The 23,786-nt window shown below is 47.3% G+C and overlaps 1 protein-coding gene across 1 annotated transcript in view; it reads right to left on the bottom strand.

Annotated features, from left to right (window-relative positions):
* tnika (TRAF2 and NCK interacting kinase a) overlaps window positions 1-23,786 on the bottom strand; it is a 71,169-nt gene that overhangs the window by 35,395 nt on the left and 11,988 nt on the right. Inside the window, exon 3 of the mRNA XM_080837353.1 lies at window positions 1,765-1,821. Coding sequence (XP_080693479.1) covers window positions 1,765-1,821 — 57 coding nt within the window. The remainder of the gene's footprint in view (window positions 1-1,764; window positions 1,822-23,786) is intronic.

Genomic DNA, 23,786 nt, shown 5'->3' with positions numbered 1-23,786 from the left:
CATTACCACTGATGTGTAGGATATCAGAGAATCACAGCATGTATCATCATCATCATCATCATCATCAACTGATGTTACATACCTTATTCTATGTAACGGCTAGCCCACTACATGACGTAACTACAGCTCTTTATGAATAACATCACTCTACGTTCATCAATCTATGTTCTCAGCTTAAAGGAGTAGGCCTGTGCTCGACATCAATGCCACCAGGAAGATGAGGTCAGGCCAGAGGCCTGTACATAAGCCCGTCTCAAAGCCATTATACCCCACTCTGGAGTGCACCTCTGGGGCAACTAATAGCCCCCATGAGAGACATTCCCAACCTTGACTGCACTGGACACACAGTAGTAATGTACTGCAGTTAAAAATAATGGTCTCCCACCATCTATCCCAACTACTTTCTTCTACCCTCCACCTTCTTAGCCCATTCCTTTGCTTCCCTGTGGACGAACAATGAGGATGAGGGCCTTTAAATACACTGAAGAGTCCAAAGTTCAACAAAAAAACATTGATCTGTGGTTTCCAGTTCAAAAGGCTCTGCTGTAGCAAGATCAACAGGTAAGAAAGAAGTACTGTAAGATATATAACGCTTTCATTGAATTTGGGCCATCATGTATAGTAGAAATCATGCAGAGCATCCGAAGCAGAAGGCCCTGACCCAGTGCAGACTCCTTCAGCAGGACTGCGGCTCATCCATCTGCCTGACTCAGGGCTCGCTCCACCTGGTGGCTTTGTCTGCTGTGATCTGACTGCAGAGGCTGTCGGCCCACCCTGAGGGCAAAGATGGATGCCTCCGGGACACGGCAGGGCGGTGGCAGACTGAATGGTCTAGCAGGATTAGGGAGGAGCGTGAGGACAGGATCGATCCCTTCCGTCCCCCACTGTGTCTCTCTCTCTCTCTCCGTCTCCCTCGCTCTGTACACTGCGCCGCCTCATGGGTAATCCTCACAAGGGACTAAACACCTCACTAGGACAAAGCCCCCACACTGCAGCCAGTGGCCAGCTCTCGGAGACGGACACTGCTGCTGCCCATTAAACTGCCATTAGAACTTAAGCTCGAACTATCATTTAGATTGAAGTCATTTCAGAGGGATGTGTTGGGGGATATCGATAGAGAGAAGCAGCATGTTTCTGAGAGGGTGATAATGGTGGTGGCTGGGCTTTGCCAATATTATCTAAAAAGCAACAGCGTGAGGCAAGCGCTGTGACTCAGAAAGGAAGGAAAGGAAAGCGTTTGTCACACTGAGATTGGCAATATTATTATTATTTCTATTATTATAATTAATGTTATGAAAGCGGCAGGAATCCGCAGGCTAGTTTCATGGCTGCGTGGGCGAGATGAATGTTTGGCCTCATCACAGGCAGACTCATGGTGGCACGGCCCAGGAGGGGCCTGAAATATTCATCTGAGATGCGACACAACACAAGGCTGTAAGCCCTCCCAACTCTGCCTGTGGAAAGGCCAATACAATAGGGGGATGGAGAGACAGAGAGAGAGATGAAAAGATATCAACAGATCAATAGATAGATAGATAGATAGATAGATAGACAGACAGACAGACAGGAGAGAGACAGATCGAAAGAGAGTGAAAAAGAAATAGAGACGGAATAAATATAGAAATCGATAGAAAGAGAGGGGGTACAGAAGGAGAGAGATGTTGACAGGAAGATGGAGAGAAAGATGAAATGATGGATTGAGTCCTTAGATAAAGGAATGATCGATTGATTGCAGGACAGTTTTGGAAAACAATGCAGACTCACTCCTGTGACATCCATGACCTTGATGGCTGCCAGCTGTCCCGTCTTGACATGACAACCCTGCAAAAAAGAACAACAATACATTTAAATTGTTGTCACTGTTCACAAAACGCAGCAGAACATAACCTCAAGGAACTGTGAGCCCATGTGCAATTTCCAATGTCAACCTGAGCATGATGAGCCAATTCTGTAGAATTCAAACTGTCAATGAGCTATGTGAGAGTCTTGTGCCAATTTTTCCCACTCCGGTAAATACATGTTAGAGTGAAGGCATTTAAAGCTGAACCTGTTAGGGAAGGGTGTTTCTTAATCTGTTCATCTCAGAACAAAATCACACTTCCTCCCAAGCACCCACACAAACACGGCCAATTCTGAGGAATTCTGTTGATCTGTTAGTCCTTAACACTCCGCTTCACCGGAAATTTACTCATTCAGCTGGATTACACCTTCAAGGATGTCAACCTATGTTGACTGTTTCTGTCAGATTTTGTGTCGAAAGTCTGTTGCTAATAGGAATGGATATTGGTGTATTTAGCCTCTAAAAGGTAAATGGACAGGGCATTGTATGTACAGTATGTAATTGCAAACCTCACTGATGCAGATTACTTCAGATTTAAATGGAGGAGACTAAATGGGTTTTTGGGACTGTAACCACTGTAAATGAGTTAGCCTGCTACTCTTGGGAACATACAGTGGCATTAGAGTTCAGGGCCAGTGCGACCATGAAACCCCCACCCTCCCCACCAATGCTGGTCACATGGAGATTTGCTGTAGGATCAGTCTGTCCCCATTCCAGTGTCACAAGGATCTTTTGTTCACGGCCAACAATGGAATTAGTGCGAGCTCCCGCCAAGCCAGGGCAATAAATCCCCCAAACCCAGAGATTCTACAGCGTAGAGGCAGCTCTTAAAACCAGAGCAGGTACCCTCAGAGCGAACAGGGAGGGACAGCAGAGAGATAAGGGGGAAGGCAGAGAGCCAGAGAGCAGACACACAGTGTAGGAAAGAAACCGTACGGCAGAGAGAGAACGGCTAAGACAGGAAGTCTACACTGCTGGGAGGATGAGTGACCGGCGAGCCGATGACCCTGAAATATTCTCTGGTCCAAATCCCTTCCCTCCACCTGCTCCTCACTCCACCGTCTTCAGCAGCGAGTATCTGGACACTCTCCATGCGGCAAGAACACATTCATTCAGTGCACCACAAAACACACATTCCTGCTCCCTTCTGTGTGTGTGTGTGTGTGTGTGTGTGTGTGTGTGTGTGTGTGTGTGTGTGTGTGTGTGTGTGTGTGGGGGGTGACCTTGCTGCACTGCCGTCCTGTCTTGTCTCGCACATTTAGCGAGACCTGTGCCAGGTTACTGCTGAGCCACGGGTTAGAAAGAGAGAGCAAGAGAGGGAAGGAGGGAGAGAGATGGAGCAAAGGGGAGAGGGAGTGAGAAGAAAGCACAGTAGACACACAGGCGGCGACAGCAAGCACTCCTATTAATTAAAACCTTACACTGAAGCCTACCACCTGACCATTACACCATATGTCATCTGCAATGCCATAGGTACACCACAGTGAGAGAGAAAGAGAGTGTGAGAGAGAAAATGTGGGAGGAAACAGGACATTGAAGGAGAGAAAGTCAGGGGAAGACAGCAAGAGCGGGGCAGCCTTGACAGATAAATATCAATAAAACAAATTTGCTTTTGTACAACAAATTTCCTGGCTGGAGAGCTCTTCATAGCAAACCAGCCACTAATGATTATTTGTCAGCAGAAGCCAGGCACTGTCAGGAAAATAACACAGCCAAACCTTGGGGGTAGGAGATAGGGGGCAGTGGGGTAGGAGATAGGGGGCAGTGGGGTAGGAGATAGGGGGCAGTGGGGTAGGAGATAGGAGGCAGTGGGGTAAGACATAAGGGGCAGTGGGGTAGGAGATAGGGGGCAGTGGGGTAGGAGATAGGGGGCAGTGGGGTAGGAGATAGGGGGCAGTGGGGTATGAGTTAGGGGGCAGTGGGGGCAGTGGGGTAAGACATAGAGGGCAGTGGGGTAGGAGATAGGGGGCAGTGGGGTAGGAGATAAGGGGCAGTGGGGTAGGAGATAATGGGCAGTGGGGTAGGAGATAAGGGGCAGTGGGGTAAGACATAAGGGGCAGTGGGGTAGGAGATAGGGGGCAGTGGGGTAGGAGATAGGGGGCAGTGGGGTAAGACATAGAGGGCAGTGGGGTAGGAGATAGGGGGAAGTGGGGTAAGACATAGAGGGCAGTGGGGTAGGAGATAGGGGGCAGTGGGGTAGGAGTTAGGGGGCAGTGGGGTAGGAGATAGGGGGCAGTGGGGTAGGAGATAGGAGGCAGTGGGGTAGGAGATAGGAGGCAGTGGGGTAGGAGATAAGGGGCAGTGGGGTAGGAGATAGGGGGCAGGGGGGTAGGAGATAGGGGGCAGTGGGGTAGGAGATAGGGGGCAGTGGGGTAGGAGATAGGGGGCAGTGGGGTAGGAGATAAGGGGCAGTGGGGTAGGAGATAGGGGGCAGTGGGGTAGGAGATAAGGGGCAGTGGGGTAGGAGATAGGGGGCAGTGGGGTAGGAGATAGGAGGCAGTGGGGTAGGAGATAGGGGGCAGTGGGGTAGGAGATAGGGGGCAGTGGGGTAGGAGATAAGGGGCAGTGGGGTAGGAGATAGGGGGCAGTGGGGTAGGAGATAAGGGGCAGTGGGGTAGGAGCTAGGGGGCAGTGGGGTAGGAGATAGGGGGCAGTGGGATAGGAGATAGAGGGCAGTGGGGTAGGAGATAGGGGGCAGTGGGGTAGGAGATAGGGGGCAGTGGGGTAGGAGATAGGGGGCAGTGGGGTAAGACATAGAGGGCAGTGGGGTAAGAGATAGGGGGCAGTGGGGTAGGAGATAAGGGGCAGTGGGGTAGGAGTTAGGGGGCAGTGGGGTAGGAGATAAGGGGCAGTGGGGTAGGAGTTAGGGGGCAGTGGGGTAGGAGATAAGGGGCAGTGGGGTAGAAGATAGGGGGGCAGTGGGGTAGAAGATAGGGGGCAGTGGGGTAGAAGATAGGGGGAAGTGGGGTAAGACATAAGGGGCAGTGGGGTAGGAGATAGGGGGCAGTGGGGTAGGAGATAGGGGGCAGTGGGGTAAGACATAGAGGGCAGTGGGGTAGGAGATAGGGGGCAGTGGGGTAGGAGATAGGGGGCAGTGGGGTAAGACATAGAGGGCAGTGGGGTAGGAGATAGGGGGCAGTGGGGTAGGAGATAAGGGGCAGTGGGGTAGGAGTTAGGGGGCAGTGGGGTAGGAGATAGGGGGCAGTGGGGTAGGAGATAGGAGGCAGTGGGGTAGGAGATAAGGGGCAGTTGGGTAGGAGATAAGGGGCAGTTGGGTAGGAGATAAGGGGCAGTGGGGTAGGAGATAGGGGGCAGTGGGGTAGGAGATAGGGGGCAGTGGGGTAGGAGATAAGGGGCAGTGGGGTAGGAGTTAGGGGGCAGTGGGGTAGGAGATAGGGGGCAGTGGGGTAGGAGATAGGAGGCAGTGGGGTAGGAGATAGGGGGCAGTGGGGTAGGAGATAAGGGGCAGTTGGGTAGGAGATAAGGGGCAGTGGGGTAGGAGATAGGGGGCAGGGGGGTAGGAGATAGGGGGCAGTGGGGTAGGCAGTGGGGTAGGAGATAGGGGGCAGTGGGGTAGGAGATAGGGGGCAGTGGGGTAGGCAGTGGGGAAGGATTGGCTACATTATGCTCCAATCTTGCAGACGGCTCATAGGACGTTGACGTTATGCAAGCCTGTGAACAGGGGACCAGGAACTGAGATAGGGCAAAAATGGCAATCTGCACCAAGCCAGGTGTCTACGGGCAGTGCCAAGGCTTACACACACAGGCAGCAAGACAGGAAGAGAGTATGAAGGAGTGTGTGTGTCTGTGACACAGAAAGAGAGTGAGGGAAGGAGAAGAAGGTTAGGAGTGGAGAAGAGAGAGTGAGAGGGAGATTAATGTCTCCTGTCTAATATGGTGTAATGAAATGTATGATTCTGCCTCCTCCCATTTTCTTGAGGGGGGAAGGGACAGACACTCTACATCACGCAACAGCCCCTGCATCTGATGCTACTGTAGCAGGACGACAAGAGTAAACCCAGGCCACGCACATTCATAACCTCAGACACAGCTACAGCCTACAAGTGGAGTCTCTGTGTACCCGGGATTGGTACAGTACCACAGTCACATTGATCAACATTTCCATTTACTTCTAAGGTAGGGAATAATTATATCATTTGTCCTTGGTCTCTTTGTACACAGCTATTACCAATAGCATTACCATAGCCACAATGGTGGTGGCGGGGGTCGTTCATGGCCAAATGAAATGGGCCTCCATGACTATAACTCTGTGATCTGCACAAGTGTGTGGGGAAGGAGAGGAGCGCTAGAAAGCCTTGGGTTGAGGGGAACAGTTGACACAGAGCCACCCAGCAGCACAAGGAATTGGTCTGGGCCTTCATGAGATGGCGAAGCAGCTGGAGATGCAGCAGGCACAGCTCTGCTTCCTCTTTCCTCTCCACACTAGGGTAGAGAGAGAGAGGCAACAGGAAACTCTAAAGCCAACAGTGGAAGGGTCACCCATACACATGTGTGAGGGCAGTAAGGAGGCCAGGTGAGAGCTGGAGATAAGGCAGAATTGGTGCCGCACACACACACACACACACACACACACACACACACACACACACACACACACACACACACACACACACACACACACACACACACACACACACACACACACACACACACACACACACCTTTTACCACTGACCAATTTGAGCTGGTCAAATCAACGCCCTCCTATGCCAATCTTTCACGTCCTCGCCAGCTGAAAATGCAAAATGCTCTGGCTGGGACTAAGTGGCACTGCATGTTTGCAGACTACATCCGCAGGGGCAAAAAAAAGCCATGGGAACCCATGCATGAATCTGAAATGACTACTGTGACGAACGTACGACGCACTGTGGGACTGGGGCGTGATGCAATTCACTGTGTATATCCCTGCGTGTGTGACATACTTGAAGCTGCCCATAATCACACTGAAAGTCCTTTCCCACAAGCACGGAGCACAGTGGGGCTTTGTTAACGCCATGCTGGATTACTTTCACAAACACATTTATCAGTCGGCTAACAGAAGAATCACTCAGAGGGCCGCTTTTAAAGGCACCATCTTCTCTGGGAGACAGCATTCACAGAAATGTTTTTCAAAATGAGGGAAGAACACAATATTTTTTGATCTATTGTCTTGACTGTTGGCGTGACTTCGAAGACGTATCTTGAAGTGATGGTATAAGCTATCGTCTCATGTCTCACAGGCTAACATGTGACTGCAAAACCACATACATCAAAGAAACATACATACTGTTATATGTTAAAGAAAGATAACCCTAGGTTATCTGGCAAGAGGCCGAGACAGAGAGAGATGGAGCAAGAAAGAAAGAGAGCGAGCAAGGCTGCCTTAGCTGGGTCTAAACACAAGAGGCATGCAGCTCTTTACATAATTAAAAAATGAGCTGGCTGGCCCCATTCTCCTCATCAGCCCCTAAATAGGCCAGCGAGCCGGAGAGGGGGGCCACCCACGGGGGAGAGCAAGCGAGGGACAGATGGGGGACTGGTCTCACCACACAGCCTCTGCTCCTGAAACCACCTCAGCCCCCCGCATACTCGGGTCCCACAGTCTACTACCATGCCCAGAAAACCGCAGGAGGTGTTGGGTGTGAGAGCCACCGTGTTCAGGGTTCGTCAGAGTCAGGTCGATAGCCACCGCGTCCGAGTCACACTACTAGGGTGACACTTAGTGGGAGTGGCAGGGGTGTGATGACTGTTGGCCATAACAGTCTGAGGTGATACATAATGGAGGGGAGCACAGTCTGGTTATCAGAATGAACTCCGTCACCGAACCACACATAATCTGGGCCAGCTCCTGTTCAGTGCCTTCTGCCTCAAATGCCATTGAATGGAACTGAACTGAATGGAATGCAATTGAACTGAATATGCAAGTCCACACAAGACACGATTTATGTGCAGCCTTGTGTTGCCCTTCAAACACACAATCATGCCCACACACAAATATCCTCCGTTTCACTTACCACCCTCTCTCTCTTACGATCACACACACACAGAATAGCATTCATCTATCTACGCATGTATAACTCACTTACACACAAACGCTTCCAGAGTCATGACTGAAATAAGCATTACTGCACATAAACGAGGGGGCGTCTTGCTTTGTTTTATTTTGCTGCAGAGGCAGCTTCATGTTTGTGTGGGGAAAATAATGTTCTAAAATGTATCTGCCATTTTAACAGTTATGGCAAAACATTTCTGCTTTCAAATTATAGAATCGAAAGTGTAGGGGGCAATTGTCAGGGTCAACAAGGTGTTCAACATGGTTGTATCTAAAAAGTGAAATGTCAATTATAGCTGAATTTATATGAGAGAGAGAGATTTGGTGTAAATTAAAAACAAATCTCGAAAGTGAAGAAAGGATGATACTATGTTATTTTGAAACAAAAACTATAGTAGATCCCAGCATGACAAATGTGAAAAGCTGGCATCCACGCCCATTTGCTTTCCCCACTGTGTACCAGATTACAAACAAAATGTGAACCTCACAGAGATGATAAGTTTCCAAATTCTCTACAGGTGCAGCTCACAACTAGCGGCTTCAAATAAACATCTGATTTATCCCTTCCAAACATCCACCTTACCAAGTTGTGCTGCAACGGCCAGTACTCCTCACCAGAATCAAGACCAACCTCAAAACAAAGGCCTCGCTTTTAATGTACGTGAGAACCTTGACCTCCATTTCCAAGGAGTTGTACACGGGTAAGAAAGAGAACAGTCATTCCTTCACTGAGGTGTCTTGGAAGAGAAACCCCTCCTTCATTAGCAGGAGTGAAGGTGGATTATCAATTGCCACTAGGGGCCTGCTTTCTCTATTTCCATCCCTCTCCAATATCAATACCAATTCATTTTCATCAATTTACACAGCAGAATTATCAACAAAAAAAAATCCCATCAAGAAGCAATTCCCGGCTATATTTTCTCTTAGCCTAAATGACAATGCAGCCTAAAGCTGCACATTCAGAGGAGATTCCATTACGTTTGCGTCAGCCCGTCTCCCGCATCGCTCCAATTCAATATCACAAGGCAATATCACGGCCAACAAAAGCAAGCTTGCTTATCTGATTAAAAGGACAAAACAACAAAGAAATTGGACATGTAAGGTGGATTTGGAAAGGAATAACAACCAAAAAAAAAAGTAAAAAAGGTAAATCCTATCTATGGTGAACTGGCTGTGTCAATTAAATGCCATTTAAGAGGACTGCAAGTTTTGTTTGTCCAATAAGTGAAACACTGCCCCCCAGCCCCCCTGCCCTCTGCATTCTGTCCACAATCAACGTCAGGAGTCCCAGGCCTCTGCTGGGTCTCTGCTGCATACCAACACCACTGTGGAGCGGATGGATTGGTTTTAAAATGCCAGGCACTTCCCTACTGTAACCTAGCAACAAATACAGTGTGGGCCTCTGTGTACAGTAAGTAGCCTATGACGGTTAGAGGGGAGAGAGGAAAGCTGGGAGCCCTTCATCAGCTCTGATGTTTGGCTCTGAACTTGGTTCAGATAAACACAGGGAGAGCCTGTGAGTCAGCCGCTGCTCAGAGTTGGCACTGGGCCCCTCTTGTTCCAGGCCAGTTTCCTTCGACTCTCTGATAGACCGCCTCTTGTCCTTCACACTGACACCATTGGCCGTACTGAACTTGGGCAGCTGCAGGGGAGACTATGGGGGAAGTCGTTGCCCTGTGAGCTCATTCTAATTCATCTTCAGTTTAAAAGAAAAACAACAACAAAAACTGTAGTGAACTTCCTGCACGAATCTGCCGCTCTGAGGGAATTTTTCGCAGCGCTTTCCATCCACTTCCCCTGCAAAGTGCAGACAGACACAGGATGCCCCCACTAAAAAAGATGCTCATCAGATCTATTGTCTGAGAGCACAGTGCTGGGCTTTTAGATGGAAAGGGGACAGTTACTCGTTTGTCAGATTAAACAGCACAGCCCAATGGTCCGGCTAGTGGTTGTTTGTGTGTGCTGTAGTCCCATAAATACTGAGGTAATCTCCACTGCAGACACCTTAAACAGAAAAAAGTAAATCGCTTTTTTCCAAAGTGGACCTAAAGGCTCCTTGTGCGAGACCTGATGTTGGAGAGCTAATTAAACCCACTGCCGAATAGTTTTATAAATCTTCAAGGCAGCACAGAGACTTTAGAGTCAGACACAGAGAATGCTAAAGTTGAAACTGCTACATCTAAGCAGCTGTGAGAAGAACTGCCCAAGAAGATTTTTCAGAAACAGTTCATGCCGTGTTTTTACAATGTGTCTTGCGAACAAATCACTGTTATTTCACCTCAGTTGGTGGTATGACTTCATTAAAGACGTAGGAATACTACAGACCAGCAGGACTGAAGATGTGCTAAGATTACAGCGCTAAGCTACTGGAGCAGGCCCTCACACACATACCAGGAAATGAACAACAAATACCAGTGAAGAGAGACACTGTGCGAGAGTGGACGGGAAGTTAAGTGGCCACACATTACTTTGGTGGGGGGTGGGTGTGTGGTGGCCGTGGCTGCCACATCGGATCAGTATGCTGGAGGACAGCCAGCGAGGTTACCCATCTCTCTGGTGGGTATCCTTACCCTGCCTCCCTACGTCCATGGCTGAGGATGTTTGTTTTTGCCTTACCCCCACAATCCTTCTGTGGAAGACCAGCTCTCATGGGTGGCCGATCAGCACAGTAAACTAGGACAGCAACCCTGGGAGGAGCAGGAGCCGTCACGGTGGGGAGATGAAGGGTTCAGCCTTTATGGAGTGGTGATGTTAGGGGACTGATGGCTGGTTGATTAGCGTGACATTTAGCCGGAGTCACAGTAATAGATGTGGCATGATGTGGAGGAGCCGCGTGATGCACCTTCAGAGGAACAGTGTTGTCTGAGTGACAAGGGGGTGGGACAGAAAGTAACGTCTATGTCTCTGTTTACATATCAAACACTGACCAGTCTTGACCAGCGTGTGTGTGTGCGTATTTACCGTCAACACTTCCGCAACTACATGCACCAATGAATGCTGGAGAGAATCTAGCCTCTTGACCAGTGAACCATCCACATTCAGGTTAATAGTTAATTCCACAATCTAGTAAAAGGTCAGAATCACGAAAGGCAGGACAAAAACCCCGAGCCTACATCCCTGGAAAGTCCCGTTTTCCCAATAATGTCTTTATTTGCTTTTGATTTCCACAGATCAACAAGAAACGGAGAAGGGGGAAAGAAGTAGTCAGAGCAGAAAAAGCAGGATCGATGGAATTACTCACAGGCTCCTGAGAGTCCTCTGGCTTTAATGGAGAAAGTCAGTCAGGCTTGCAAAGTAATTACCGCAGAGACTGGGATAGGGCAAGAAGAAGAAGGAGGAGGAGGAGGAGGGGAGAGAAGGTGGTGACACAGTACATTAAGGGAACAACAAAGGAAGTCGCTGACAGACATTGGTGTCACTAAAATGCCATCCAATCAAACCGTCCCACCCGAACATGCACTGGCATCTGGTCCATGTATCTAAGGAACTGGGGCCCATCATGTTCTCACCACGCCCTGGGGTTTGTTGGTAGAGAAATCAGGCTTTCCTTGTCTAACATTTGGTGTTCTTGAGTGCAGTGCACAGGTGCACTGAAAAACTGAATATTAGGTGATATATGTCATTTACATCAGCAGCCCTTGCTAAACAAAACCTGACAAACGAAACACTAAAGTTTGACTAAAGCAGGCCATTTGAACAGCAGGAGAGGCCTTGCAAAAAGTACTGGGTTGTAATTAAATGACAACATTACGGCTCCCTTCCTCAGCAGTGAGGTACCTCTTAGAGCCCTGACCGTTACACCTCATCACTGCCGCTCAGCTGATGGCCCACTAGGCTACAAGTATAATTCTCATTAGCAGTCAGGACCAGAACCAGAAAAAACTAGCAGGGGCGATTCAGGACACCGGCAGACACAAGACACTCTGCAGGGTAGCCAGGCGAGAAATGGAACTGATTGAGAGGGCCGCTCCAACCTTATGCTCACATGCTCTCCTAGGCGGGTGGGCATCGCCCGCGGCCAAACCCCTCTCAGCCGGAGACCCCGGGCCCCAGTGACTGGGGTGGCACACAGAGGATTCACACACTGATGAGTCATCTGATGCACATCTAATGCACTTTCACGTATCGCATTGAGCAGATTAATGTCAAGTTTAGTTTCGCTAAAGTTAGTTTTTTAGTACATGTAGGCTTCATGCAACCCTACACATTCTCGAACACATCTACAAAACAGTTTCATGCAACTTGCCAGTTTTGTGTATTTAAATCCTGCATGTTGATAAGATAAGTGCAAAGAGGTAAACAAAGGCCTTTTTTCTCAGCACAAAGCGATAAAACGCAGTTCAGATTAGTCAGAAACACTTGAATAGCAATAACAGAATCCTGTGGGAAGGGCAACAGCAATAAATAAAGCCATCATGTAAACACCATCGCTTTGAATGAAAAGTAAATCACTTTGCCTCGCTTCTTCAGAAATGGCTTAATTAAAAGGAAAAAGCCAATTATAAGCCTAGTGCCGCAATGCATGCGCGGGGACAAACCTCGACCGAGCCCTTTTTTCCCTCCCCTTTCCATTCGCTCGCTTTTAATCTTTTCAACTCTTGCTCATTTTTTTTTAATCTTTCTCATTCCAGCCCTCTCCCGCTCTTTGGGCTTGGGCACGATCAATAGAAATGGGATTTTACACATCATGGCTGTGTGATGGATGCTACAGTGCAATCCAAGGCAATGCCATCACCCACAATGGCTCTCTATACACACCCACACACAACACAACGAAATATTTCTACCCCTAGGCTGCATCTTTGAGCATCTTCAACAAAGGACAATGGCTCATTTGATATTGCACAACAGTTTCTCTGCTGACAGCCTTCCTTTAAGCGATCTATTGACCACTTTAATGAGCTTTTCTTCACACAACACACTTCGATGAATCTGCAATACAGTATTAAATAATTCATCTCCACACAACATATAACGTTTCTTCTAATATCTCCCTGCTCATTGATTGTTGCCCTTTTTTGCCTGTATATTAGATGAGGACTAGCCCACTAGCGCCTCTATATTAGATGAGGACTAGCCCACTAGCAGGAGCGCCTCTATATTAGATGAGGACTAGCCAACTAGCGCCTCTATATTAGATGAGGACTAGCCCACTAGCAGGAGCACCTTTATATTAGATGAGGACTAGCCAACTAGCGCCTCTATATTAGATGAGGACTAGCCCACTAGCAGTAGCGCCTCTATATTAGATGAGGACTAGCCAACTAGCGCCTATATTTGATGAGGGCTAGCCCACTAGCAGGAGCGCCTCTATATTAAATGAGGACTAGCCCACTAACGCCTCTATATTAGATGAGTACTAGCCCACTAGCGCCTCTATATTAGATGAGGGCTAGCCCACTAGCAGGAGCGCCTCTATATTAAATGAGGACTAGCCCACTAGCAGGAGCGCCTCTATATTAGATGAGGACTAGCCAACTAGCGCCTCTATATTAGATGAGGACTAGCCCACTAGCAGGAGCACCTTTATATTAGATGAGGACTAGCCAACTAGCGCCTCTATATTAGATGAGGACTAGCCCACTAGCAGTAGCGCCTCTATATTAGATGAGGACTAGCCAACTAGCGCCTATATTTGATGAGGGCTAGCCCACTAGCAGGAGCGCCTCTATATTAAATGAGGACTAGCCCACTAACGCCTCTATATTAGATGAGGACTAGCCCACTAGCGCCTCTATATTAGATGAGGGCTAGCCCACTAGCAGGAGCGCCTCTATATTAGATGAGGACTAGCCCACTAGCGCCTCTTTATTAGATGAGGACTAGCCCACTAGCGCCTCTATATTAGATGAGGACTAGCCCACTAGCAGGAGCGCCTCTATATTAGATGAGGACTAGCCCACTAGCAGGAGCGCCTCTATATTAGATGAGGACTAGCCAACTAGCGCCTCTATATTAGATGAGGACTAGCCCACTAGCAGGAGCGCCTCTATATTAGATGAGGACTAGCCAACTAGCGCCTCTATATTAGATGAGGACTAGCCCACTAGCAGGAGCGCCTCTATATTAGATGAGGACTAGCCCACTAGCGCCTCTATATTAGATGAGGACTAGCCCATAGCTCCTCTTTATTAAATGAGGACTAGCCCATAGCGCCTCTATATTAGATGAGGACTAGCCCACTACATGAGCGAAGGTCGGGGAGGCACTCCTCACAACTGGGGAACATGCTGCTATGGCGACCATCTGCGGCCATCTGGATTGATTTAGCAGTTTGGAGCATCACATACATGGGCATGATGGGTAAAGGAAGTAGCAGTGGATATTACTGCACAATGACTTACGGCATCTGACAGAGCAAGGCCATCAGCCGAAGCCGAAGCCGCCTGAAAACGGGTTATCGCTCAGTCTGTGTGATGTCACTCATATCTAACATGTATCTGTCTCAACTGCACATCAGTCACATCCTGCTTTGAACTCTTCTTGTTTTTTTTCCCCAGTGGGTTGAAAACCATAAGTCTTCTTTTCTGACACTTCTCAACTGATGTAAAGAGGTGCAACATTTTTCTCTCACAGTAGGAGCCTGACATAAGTTAAAATGGTGCAATTTGGAGACCTGACATCTCAGATCTCAGTCTTTTGGGGGAGTGTGTCGCCTGAGGGTCTCTTCAACTTTAGGCTAGGTTAAGAACAGAGCAGAGACAATACTTACAAGAGAACTTTCTTTGATAGATGTGCACTGTATCGTCACCAAACCTGCCTGTGTCAGATTACTGCAGCACCACACAACGCCTTTGCTACCCAACTAGAACACTAAGGCAACAAAACACGCTAACACAAAACACAACCAACAGGGCAAGAAGGGGACGGCAAGAAACGTAGTGTGCCTCGACCCTTCACATGCTCCTTCGCGGCCACTGCAGGGAGGGTTCAGAGAAGGAATTGGTGGCCTCAGGCCCTCCAGTCTCCCAAGGCTTCCTCTACTTCCTGGCAGGGACAAGCTCATAATCCACCAGCAGAGCTCTGGACTGCAGGCATGGCAGCCCCTTAAGGCAGTTTAAAGATAACTGCCTTGAGGTACATACATGTGTAATTATATATATATATATAAATAAAAACACACACACACACACACACATACATACACCCACACACAAACATAGCTTATGTGTAAGCACATATGGAACACACAAGGGCTAAAACATTCCTTTATGCAGTCAAATATGCAAGAAAGTCCCATGCAAACACAAACAGACACACACAGACACACACACACACAAGTGCATGCACACCACTCATTGAGGAACAAAAGGGCACAGAGACAAGGGTGGAAAAATAGCAAAGGAAACTAGTGTGCTTTGGCTAACCTGACATCAGGGGGATGCTATTTAAAGACAAGTGCTGAGGCAACTGTGTGTGTAAGAGTGTTTGTGTGTGTTCACTATTACATATGGATGTCTGAATATGTGTGTAAATGGGCGCAAGCACGTCTGCATGCATGCATGCATACTTTCTATTGTGGGTTGATAATTTATGGATGCCCTCCGAGCCTCCCCTGCTGCGTTGTAGGACCTGCCTGCTGCACCATCACCAAAGACAGGCTAGAGGGGTGGGCTGGAGATGAAACTGGCACTCTCCAGCTGCCACCTCCCTCATCCAACCCCCCCCCCCCCCCCCCCATCCAAACCCCCCTGCCCTCCAGTTTGCAATAGTAGGGAAGACAGACAGGTGGAGCAGCACATTGCTACACTCCAGCAACGCTAGCCGTCAGTTGAATGATAACACCCATTTACATACCATAGGAGAACAGGAAAAGAGGGAGCGAAAAGGGAATGAGAGAGAGAGAGAGAGAGAGAGAGAGAGAGAGAGAGAGAGAGAGAGAGAGAGAGACTAGTTTCAAGGCCAGACTTGAGCAGGAATGGAAAGATAACGGTTACCCCGAGAGGGAGGGGACAGACTGGAAAGACCACAGGTAGGAGATAAAGGAAGTGGACGAAGAGTGGAGAACAATGGAAGTCCGCATGAAGCAAAGCCTCTGGATGGAATTTGTTCTCCTATAATGCGTCCCAGCTTTATCTGATGAGTTGCTCAACTGTTGCTAAGGAGGTCTTTATAGACAGCAAGTATTGATGGTGGTAGGGCAAGGAGGAGGAGGATGACAACAGGGGATCACTGACAGCAGGCGGTGCTTATTGAGCCTTGGCTGGCCATCAGGGCACTGCAATTGCATTATGGCTAAATAGGTGGAGGGTGGGAAACAAAGGGGTGGATTCCATTGGCACCCTGATGCCAGCTGAGTGGCTGGCACACCGGAACACCTGATGTCACCATGGCAACACACCAGGCTCTTCCAGACTGACCTAAGTAGTTGTGGGTGTATTATTGATTTTACCGTCACACATTTGAGCGAGTGAGTGTGATGCCTCTACTGTGGCCAATAATGACCTTTAGGACCATGTGTAACCAGCTGCATCAGTCATTGCTGCCATTTAAAAACAATGAGGTAGCATCTGAGATCTTTAACACTAGGGAACATCTGCAAAGGCAACGGAACAAATATGTTTGTCAGTTGGCAGTCTCTTTTGGAACCCTTAAGGAGGGCATAATAAAAATACCAGAGCATCACACTAAGGAAGCAAAAAGATTTGTGTGAGCCAAGGTCATTTAAATGAATTATTAAAACAGTGGTTTTTCAAGGGTGACTGCTTCTCTTCTTTCTTAACTGAAAACAAACAATAATGGATTGCTTTCCCCCTGGTAATGCCATGCACAAGGTAATAATCTAATACAATCCAAAACATCACCTTTGAGTATTATTCAACACTCATACTATTCACACAGTCAAATTAGATGCAATTAGATAGTGCAGATTCAGATAGCAGTCAGGTGAACATCCCTACTATATAATAGTCTGCTCCTTACATAAACCCTCACACATCACCTCAAACTCACCCTTACCAAAACCTCAAGTGTAACGAATTCTAAATTCTATTAAGGAATCCCAGACATTTTTGTTTGTGGACAACAAAAAAATAAGTTGCGACATAACTGCTAAATCATGTCTGTCTCCTAGCCCTGCAGTCTCTACTGTGCAATGCTCACTGTCACGTAAAATGCAAAATGCACCTGATGTTATCTTGGAGCCTCTGGAATGCATGCCGGCACCATCCCTGCCACAAACACTGACCCCACTGTAAAAAGCCAGGCATCCAGACACACACTCACACATCCCAAAACAACCCCCCCCCCCCCCCCTCTCTCTCTCTCTCTTTATGCTCACTCCATCTTCAGCATGGCGTTTCGAAGAGAGCCAGAGAACAACAAACCCCTCATGCGTTGGCTTCCGTGACTGGCATGTGTGAAGGGGGAGCCCTGCACAGCCCCCTCACCGGGGCCCATTTGCTTAACCTAGACTTGCAGCTCAGCTGTGCACTGTGAATATCAAACAGAGGGGCTGCCAGGCCAGCGCTGACGGAGGGTGAGACACTCCAGGGTCCAACTCTTTTGGGACGACAGCGGGAGAGTTAACAGGAACCCCCCCTCCCAAATCCTCTGCAGCAAAGCTTACCTCCTTGTTGAGAGAAGAAAGCGAAGAGGAAATAAAGAATCTTAAAAGAGTTTCATTCTTTCCCAGTGAGAGAGGAACAAGGGAATGCGATAGATGATAAGATACGGCGGTCTCCCGGAACACCTGGGCTCAGTGGAGTTTTGTTTACTGCCCGCTGTTTGGACGCCGCTGAGGTCCATAATGAGAACAGGCAAAACAGCCACAACAGACCGATAGTAATGGCAAAACTCATTTGCTTTCTTTAACAGTGCTTTTCTGTGGTGTTCACATGGATCCCTTTCACTTTGTGTGAAACAAATCCAAGATGAAAACCTATCAGGTACCTTGGAAACACTTCAAAAAGGGAAGAAAGCCTCCCAAGACCTTTTCAAATCTTAACTTAGAACAGGGATCAGACCACTGATAGGTCTGATGAGGCTGAAAGGTTTACCTGCGCTAAACAGGCATAGACTCCTTCTTCATGACTGGTTACCAATGCCCCATGTACTGAGAACTCCTGGGAATCTCATTGGTTTCATAAGTTACCAGATACCTTCTACAATACCTCAATTCCAGTCTCTGTATACATCTGTAGGAGTATTTTTACGTGAATGATACCTACAGAGCTACTTATGTCAATAACCCATAATTAGAGTTAGGGCTGAGGGGCAAGGAGCTACACAGTCACCAGAGAGTTGTCTGAGGAAGCAGAGAAGGCACGTTTTTGGCTCTGGTTGAGGAGTAGGGACAAGTCATGGGGAGCCAGCAACTCCTGAGGAAGGCTTGCTGCGGCGGGGGACTGGGAGACGTCCTTGTTTACTGCCCCACCACCAGGAGATGTTTTGGGATGGGGCAACATTGGTCCCCCGCTGAGGACCCTGCAGCTAGCCTAATGGGCACTGATGGAGGTGCGCAGGCCTAGAGCCTAGCAGGTATTCCCACCTACGTATTCAAAACAAAATGAATAAAACATTGTACAATTACACTTCTTACTCTCATAAGCGGAATTAAAGGCAAAAACCCTGGATGAGCGAGGATGGATATGCTATAAATTGGCCTGAGAAGGGGAAACTGAAAAAGCAGACTCATTTGCAGTGATTACGGAAGTAAATTGCAAGAGTTCTACTTTGCTGCTTCACCCAAAAAGCATTCAAATGACTTCCATACTAAGGAGTGTTGGTAGTACAGTGGTGTACAGTTGCCACTTTCTAAGCAGTCGACCCAAGTTAATTTCCAGCCACTAAAGGATGCCTAAGCAAGTCCCTTTGGATAAACTTGTCTGCTATAAAGCGGACTTTTACCTTTAGGTACGCCTATCCAGCTCCCTGAATTTCCCTCGAAACATTTACCACTACAATTGCCCCCATTCATTCAAACACTGCATTACAAGCTCCACCCAACAGCACTATCTAAATCATTACAGGCCAGAGGGAGGTTGACACGTTTACTGATGTACAATAGCTATATCAACTGGATGCCCTATCAATCACACGTTTTTCTGAAGAAGACAACTTCCTCATACCAAAGTCTACTTACTGTAAAAAGAAAAACAAACATTCAGACAACCTAAAGATGTAGCATGCATCACACAGTTTGATCCTTTTACAGACCACAACAGAGCACTGTGTATACATTATGTATGCACAGAATTCATAATACCTCCTTGATGATCTTCAGCACAGTGAATGGGTATGGTGTACAAACTCTCACTACCACATGGAAATTAAACCTCTCGAACTTGTTCTCCCTCTCAGCTGTAATATTCATTTATTGAGTGTACATCATGAAAAAAATCAAAAGCAGAGAGAGAGAGAGAGAGAGAGAGAGAGAGAGAGAGAGCGACAGACATGTCTCATAGGGAGATTTCCTTACAAATTACCTAAGAAAGGAAAGCAAAGCACAGTTGGGGGGGGGGGGGGGGGGCAAGTCAAGTTACACCTCTGGCTTGATACGCTGATGACAGCTTTAGACATTATAAAAGGACAAGCAAGAAAGACAGAAAGAAAGATGGGAATTGAGCAAGAAAGAAAAAAACAAATAAACAGACTCACTGTCAGGAAGGAATGGAAGAGAAGAAAGCCGCAGTGTTAAGCTTTTGTTCTTCGGTTCATACATTGCATTAACATCTCAGAGAGAGACAGACAGACAGAGAGAGAGAGAGAGAAAGAGAGCCATACACATACAAACACACAGGAAATAAAACTTTCCTCTTCAATATTTGATAAGCTTGTTAGGGTCTGTGAAAGACTACTTCTTCTGGCATGAGGAACAAGGCCTCGGTTTTACTCCGGAACAAACTGCACGGCTCTCCTGCCTCTTTAACTTCCTTTAAAAGAGCCAGAGGCCATCCGAGCCTGGAGACGAAAAAAGACCGCACCGCACAGCACAACCCATGTGACCGCTGCAGCTTGAGGAAAACATAGGAGGTGGACATACACAAGGCTTATTAAATGCATGGGGGATGCAACAACTGCCCTTGTGTCCTACATCCCTGCAAAAAAACAGCCTCAGATAAGCACTTTGGGCAGAGATTATTATGATAACTCATACAACTTTAATCTGCTGCTAATCTATCTGACGCCAGATGCCACCACGTGTGGAAGAGGCAGGTGGGAGGCATCGCCATCAGGCACGTTTTTAATATCTCCCACTTTTCATGACACACCCGAAATTCACACGTGCAACCTAATTTCCCAGGCACATTTCAACACAATACAAAAGGGCATGGTTGGGTGCCATTCAAGTGGCATGTAATGGTACAAAGTGCAAAGTTCTACAGAACATAATGAGGTCTGTGTGTGTGTGTGTGTGTGTGTGTGTGTTTAACTGAAGCCAGTTAAAGATATGGAAAGCCCCCAATAAAAAAACACAACACATCATTTTTATACTTGTACAACTTTTTTGGAGAAAGTTAAAAAGGAGAAATGTTAATGGTCCTGCTGTATCTTAATGCAGCCTGACAAAAGGATTCATGGTGGCCTTATCCACGTCCGAGGGGTTTGAGGAAACACAGTTATTCATTGTATCAGCTCCCTGGTATTATGCACAATTTTACAATGTCACAAGCAAGAAGTGCCAGCAGTGACCCCAAAAATGAGGCCCATTTAAGACAAGGCACTTACTCATTTTTTTTGCCGCGAGCTTTGAAGTGCATGGAGAGTTGCAGCGAGAAGCAGGCTACACTAGAGGACAGCTCAGCGATGGCGCTGCTGGGGGAGGGTGAGGGCAATCTGTTTTGTGAGACCTGTAAGAGAGGGCGTGTGAAGAGTACAGATCACTTCTGAGGACGTTTTTAAAATGACTGAGGTGTCCCTTTTCCGTCAGGATCTTCTTTCTTAACGCAATCTAAGCCAGCGTGTTTCATCTTCAACCTTGAGGGAGACGTCCCAACTGATGCACACACGGCACGAACACATGGCACGAGAATGGTCTCATGATCGACCATACGTCTCAGATGAGAGACCGTTATGATCGACGTTCCTGCAGCGTCCCAGAAGATTCTTTTCATTTCATTTGAATGGGGTGTGTACAAGTCACCATAGGACCCTGCGACAAGACGGCGCAACCAGCACTCATATATGGCACATGTGTCTTCAAAAGAGAAGAAAGAGTCTTTAAATATTCAAGGGCATGGACTAGGAGCACTAAATTATTTATCCTTGGCAATCTTTTTCTATATTCAGAGCAATCCACTCCTCTAAATGGCTATATTTAAATGCTGTTATTTTCCACAAAGTACAGTATGAGCACTAGCAGAAATGTAAAAAACAAAACCAAAATCACAGAGATCTCTAGAACCAATAACTACTATTTTAAAACTAACTTTGGACTCTCAAAGTATGAGTGTATCACTGCATATATCCACACACTCACAAGAGCTCTTTTGTAAACTGCAGGTAACAAAAAACTCTATGAAGTTATGGAGGTCCACAACTGACATCAATCTACTTTCTATTCTGACACTTGCTACTGACTTCATCTTTATAATAGGATCATGAAGACATTGGAAAAGGAACTACAAGGGGGATTCAATCAATACATTTAAGAGCTCATTTTTGCAGGGGGTATAACAATGCTCAGCAAGTAAAAGTTTCATTACATTCATTTATCCCAAGGTCAGCATTATCCATCCCCATAGAGGGTTTGTGTGAGAGGTAGACAGAAAAGGCCACAACACAATGACCTGGAGATACTCAAGCACCTCTCTGTGTGTCCAATAAGTCCCTCAAGCCGGTCAAACTAAACCACTTTATTGTTTGAATGTTGTGTCTGTGTGTCTGTGTGTGTCTGTCCGATTCAGAGGACCCAGATGTGTGTTTATGACTGTGTGGACAGACTGTGGGCTGACTTAGGGCTGAACATGAGGTGGCCTTCAAGCAGGGCCCAGGAGGCACGTACATCTCACTGTCCTCACCAGCCACCACCAACCAACCCAGCCAGCCGCATTCTTCCAGAGACCTGTCTGTGGCCACTGCCGATTCATTCGAATACAAGAGCATGGGTTCTGGGTGTACAAAGCCAGCTGAACATAGACCAAAATAAAGTACTGGCAGGAGAAGTGGTTCTCTGAGAATTACAAGCGGGAGCGATGGCAGAGTTAAAAAAAAGACCTGAAAAGGCCAGCGGTGGGGTAAAAAAATAAAAAATAAAAAATAAAAATTCAAAACCCAAATATTGGCTGGAGTTTGGGAAGGGACATGAAAAGGTGCTTTATCTTGAATACCCTTCCCGAGAGATTTGAAGCAGAAATTCCTCCTGCAGCATCATAATAAACAGCTCAGGATCTCTGAGGTCTGTTTTACAGGCGACGGCTCGTTAATCCCATTTAATTCCTTCCCTCACAGATTAGGATGACAAGAGCAGAACGTGTCTCACAGTGCTCAGTCTGGGAAAATCGTCTAGGATCTCTCTGCTTGTGAAATGACAGGGTGAACAGAGATGTAGCATTCAGTGACAAGCCAACTAAAAGGCCTCTACAAAATCAAGACGAGGAGGAGGAGGAGGAGAAGGCTGACTCAAAGGAAAAGGAGGACTGGAACGCTACTGCTAGGCAGACAGATAGGATTCAGAGTTAAAAGTGAAAGCTTGTTGCTATAGAGCTGCGAAAAACTGAGCATGTTTTGCTCACTGGTGAGCCGTGGAAGTATATTTGCTGCTCAGTAGCGTAGAGTAAAGTAGGTCAATGTGATTTCAAAAAAGACCACTTCCTTGGTTTCTACAGCCTCTAACAGCAGCTGATGGTAACTGAAGGTACACTTCAAACTGCTTGAACAGGCACAGTTCACACAAGGCAGGAAGGGGGATGGGGGACAGCAGGGATAACTTTATGAAGGGCAGGCCACCAAGGCTGAGGAGACCATTTTAAAAAGATGGCTAGTTGCAAAGACTTGGGCTCACACTCACAAAGCATCTTAAGGTTCAAAGTAGCTCCTAACTTCCCGATTTAGGAGAAATTCCTCAAAAATAATGGGCTGTCAGTCTTAACCTTGAAACTCTTTATCTGATTTAGAGTCATTTACAAAGGTCCCTTAGCAGTACAACTAGCAGCCAAGTCTGGGAGGGCTAAAACAGAAATTATACCTGTGGTTCCCATCCTTGCACATGCTGGCACACTGTTCCATAATGCAGTTGAGACCATCTTTTGGTGACTAGCAATAAAACACCTAAAACTTTTTTCAGTTTAATATACAAAAGAAATACTGTTGATCCACTTTAATGGTCATGTTATATAGCCTAGGCTATTTCACTGTGCTCTATTCGACATATTACCTCTTCTTGTTGTTGCTTCTAGCGGTTAATCCTCCAAAGAGCACTGGTGATACAGTAATTGTGGAACTTGTAAAGGATGCAATAACACCATTTACCAGCTACAACCGAAACAACCCATTCAATGGGAAAACTGAATTGAATGTAACACTTTGTTTTAATATTATACTAGCTCCTGTCCCCACAAAGGTGCAATCAGGCTCCGACCTCGATACTCTGTGACAGAGCAATGTGGGACCTCCCAGTGGGCGACACGCATGTGTGCCCTCCTGAGCAAGACTGAGCTGAAAGCTGATGAGGCCATCAGAGGCGCTGACAGGCCCTGGTCCTCCACAACCCCCCGGCCGCACAGCGAGGGAACTGGAGCATCATTAGGGCCACGGGAAGCCACTCTCATGCTCCTGTGAGATTAAAGATGCGCCATCTTCCCCATCCCTCTTCCACTATGACCACTCCAGGCAAAGGGGAAAAGTGGAAACGTGGGCCTGGCCGCTGGCAGGGCTATAGAGATAGCGAGGTCAAATGAGAACACAAACACTGTGGCAGATGAAACAGGAACACACACACACACACACACGTGC

This window comes from Sprattus sprattus (genome assembly GCF_963457725.1).
Source record: "Sprattus sprattus genome assembly, chromosome: 4".
Lineage (NCBI taxonomy): Eukaryota > Metazoa > Chordata > Actinopteri > Clupeiformes > Clupeidae > Sprattus > Sprattus sprattus.
Note: the sequence above shows the minus strand (reverse complement) of the source record. Positions and strands in the feature narration are given on the sequence as shown.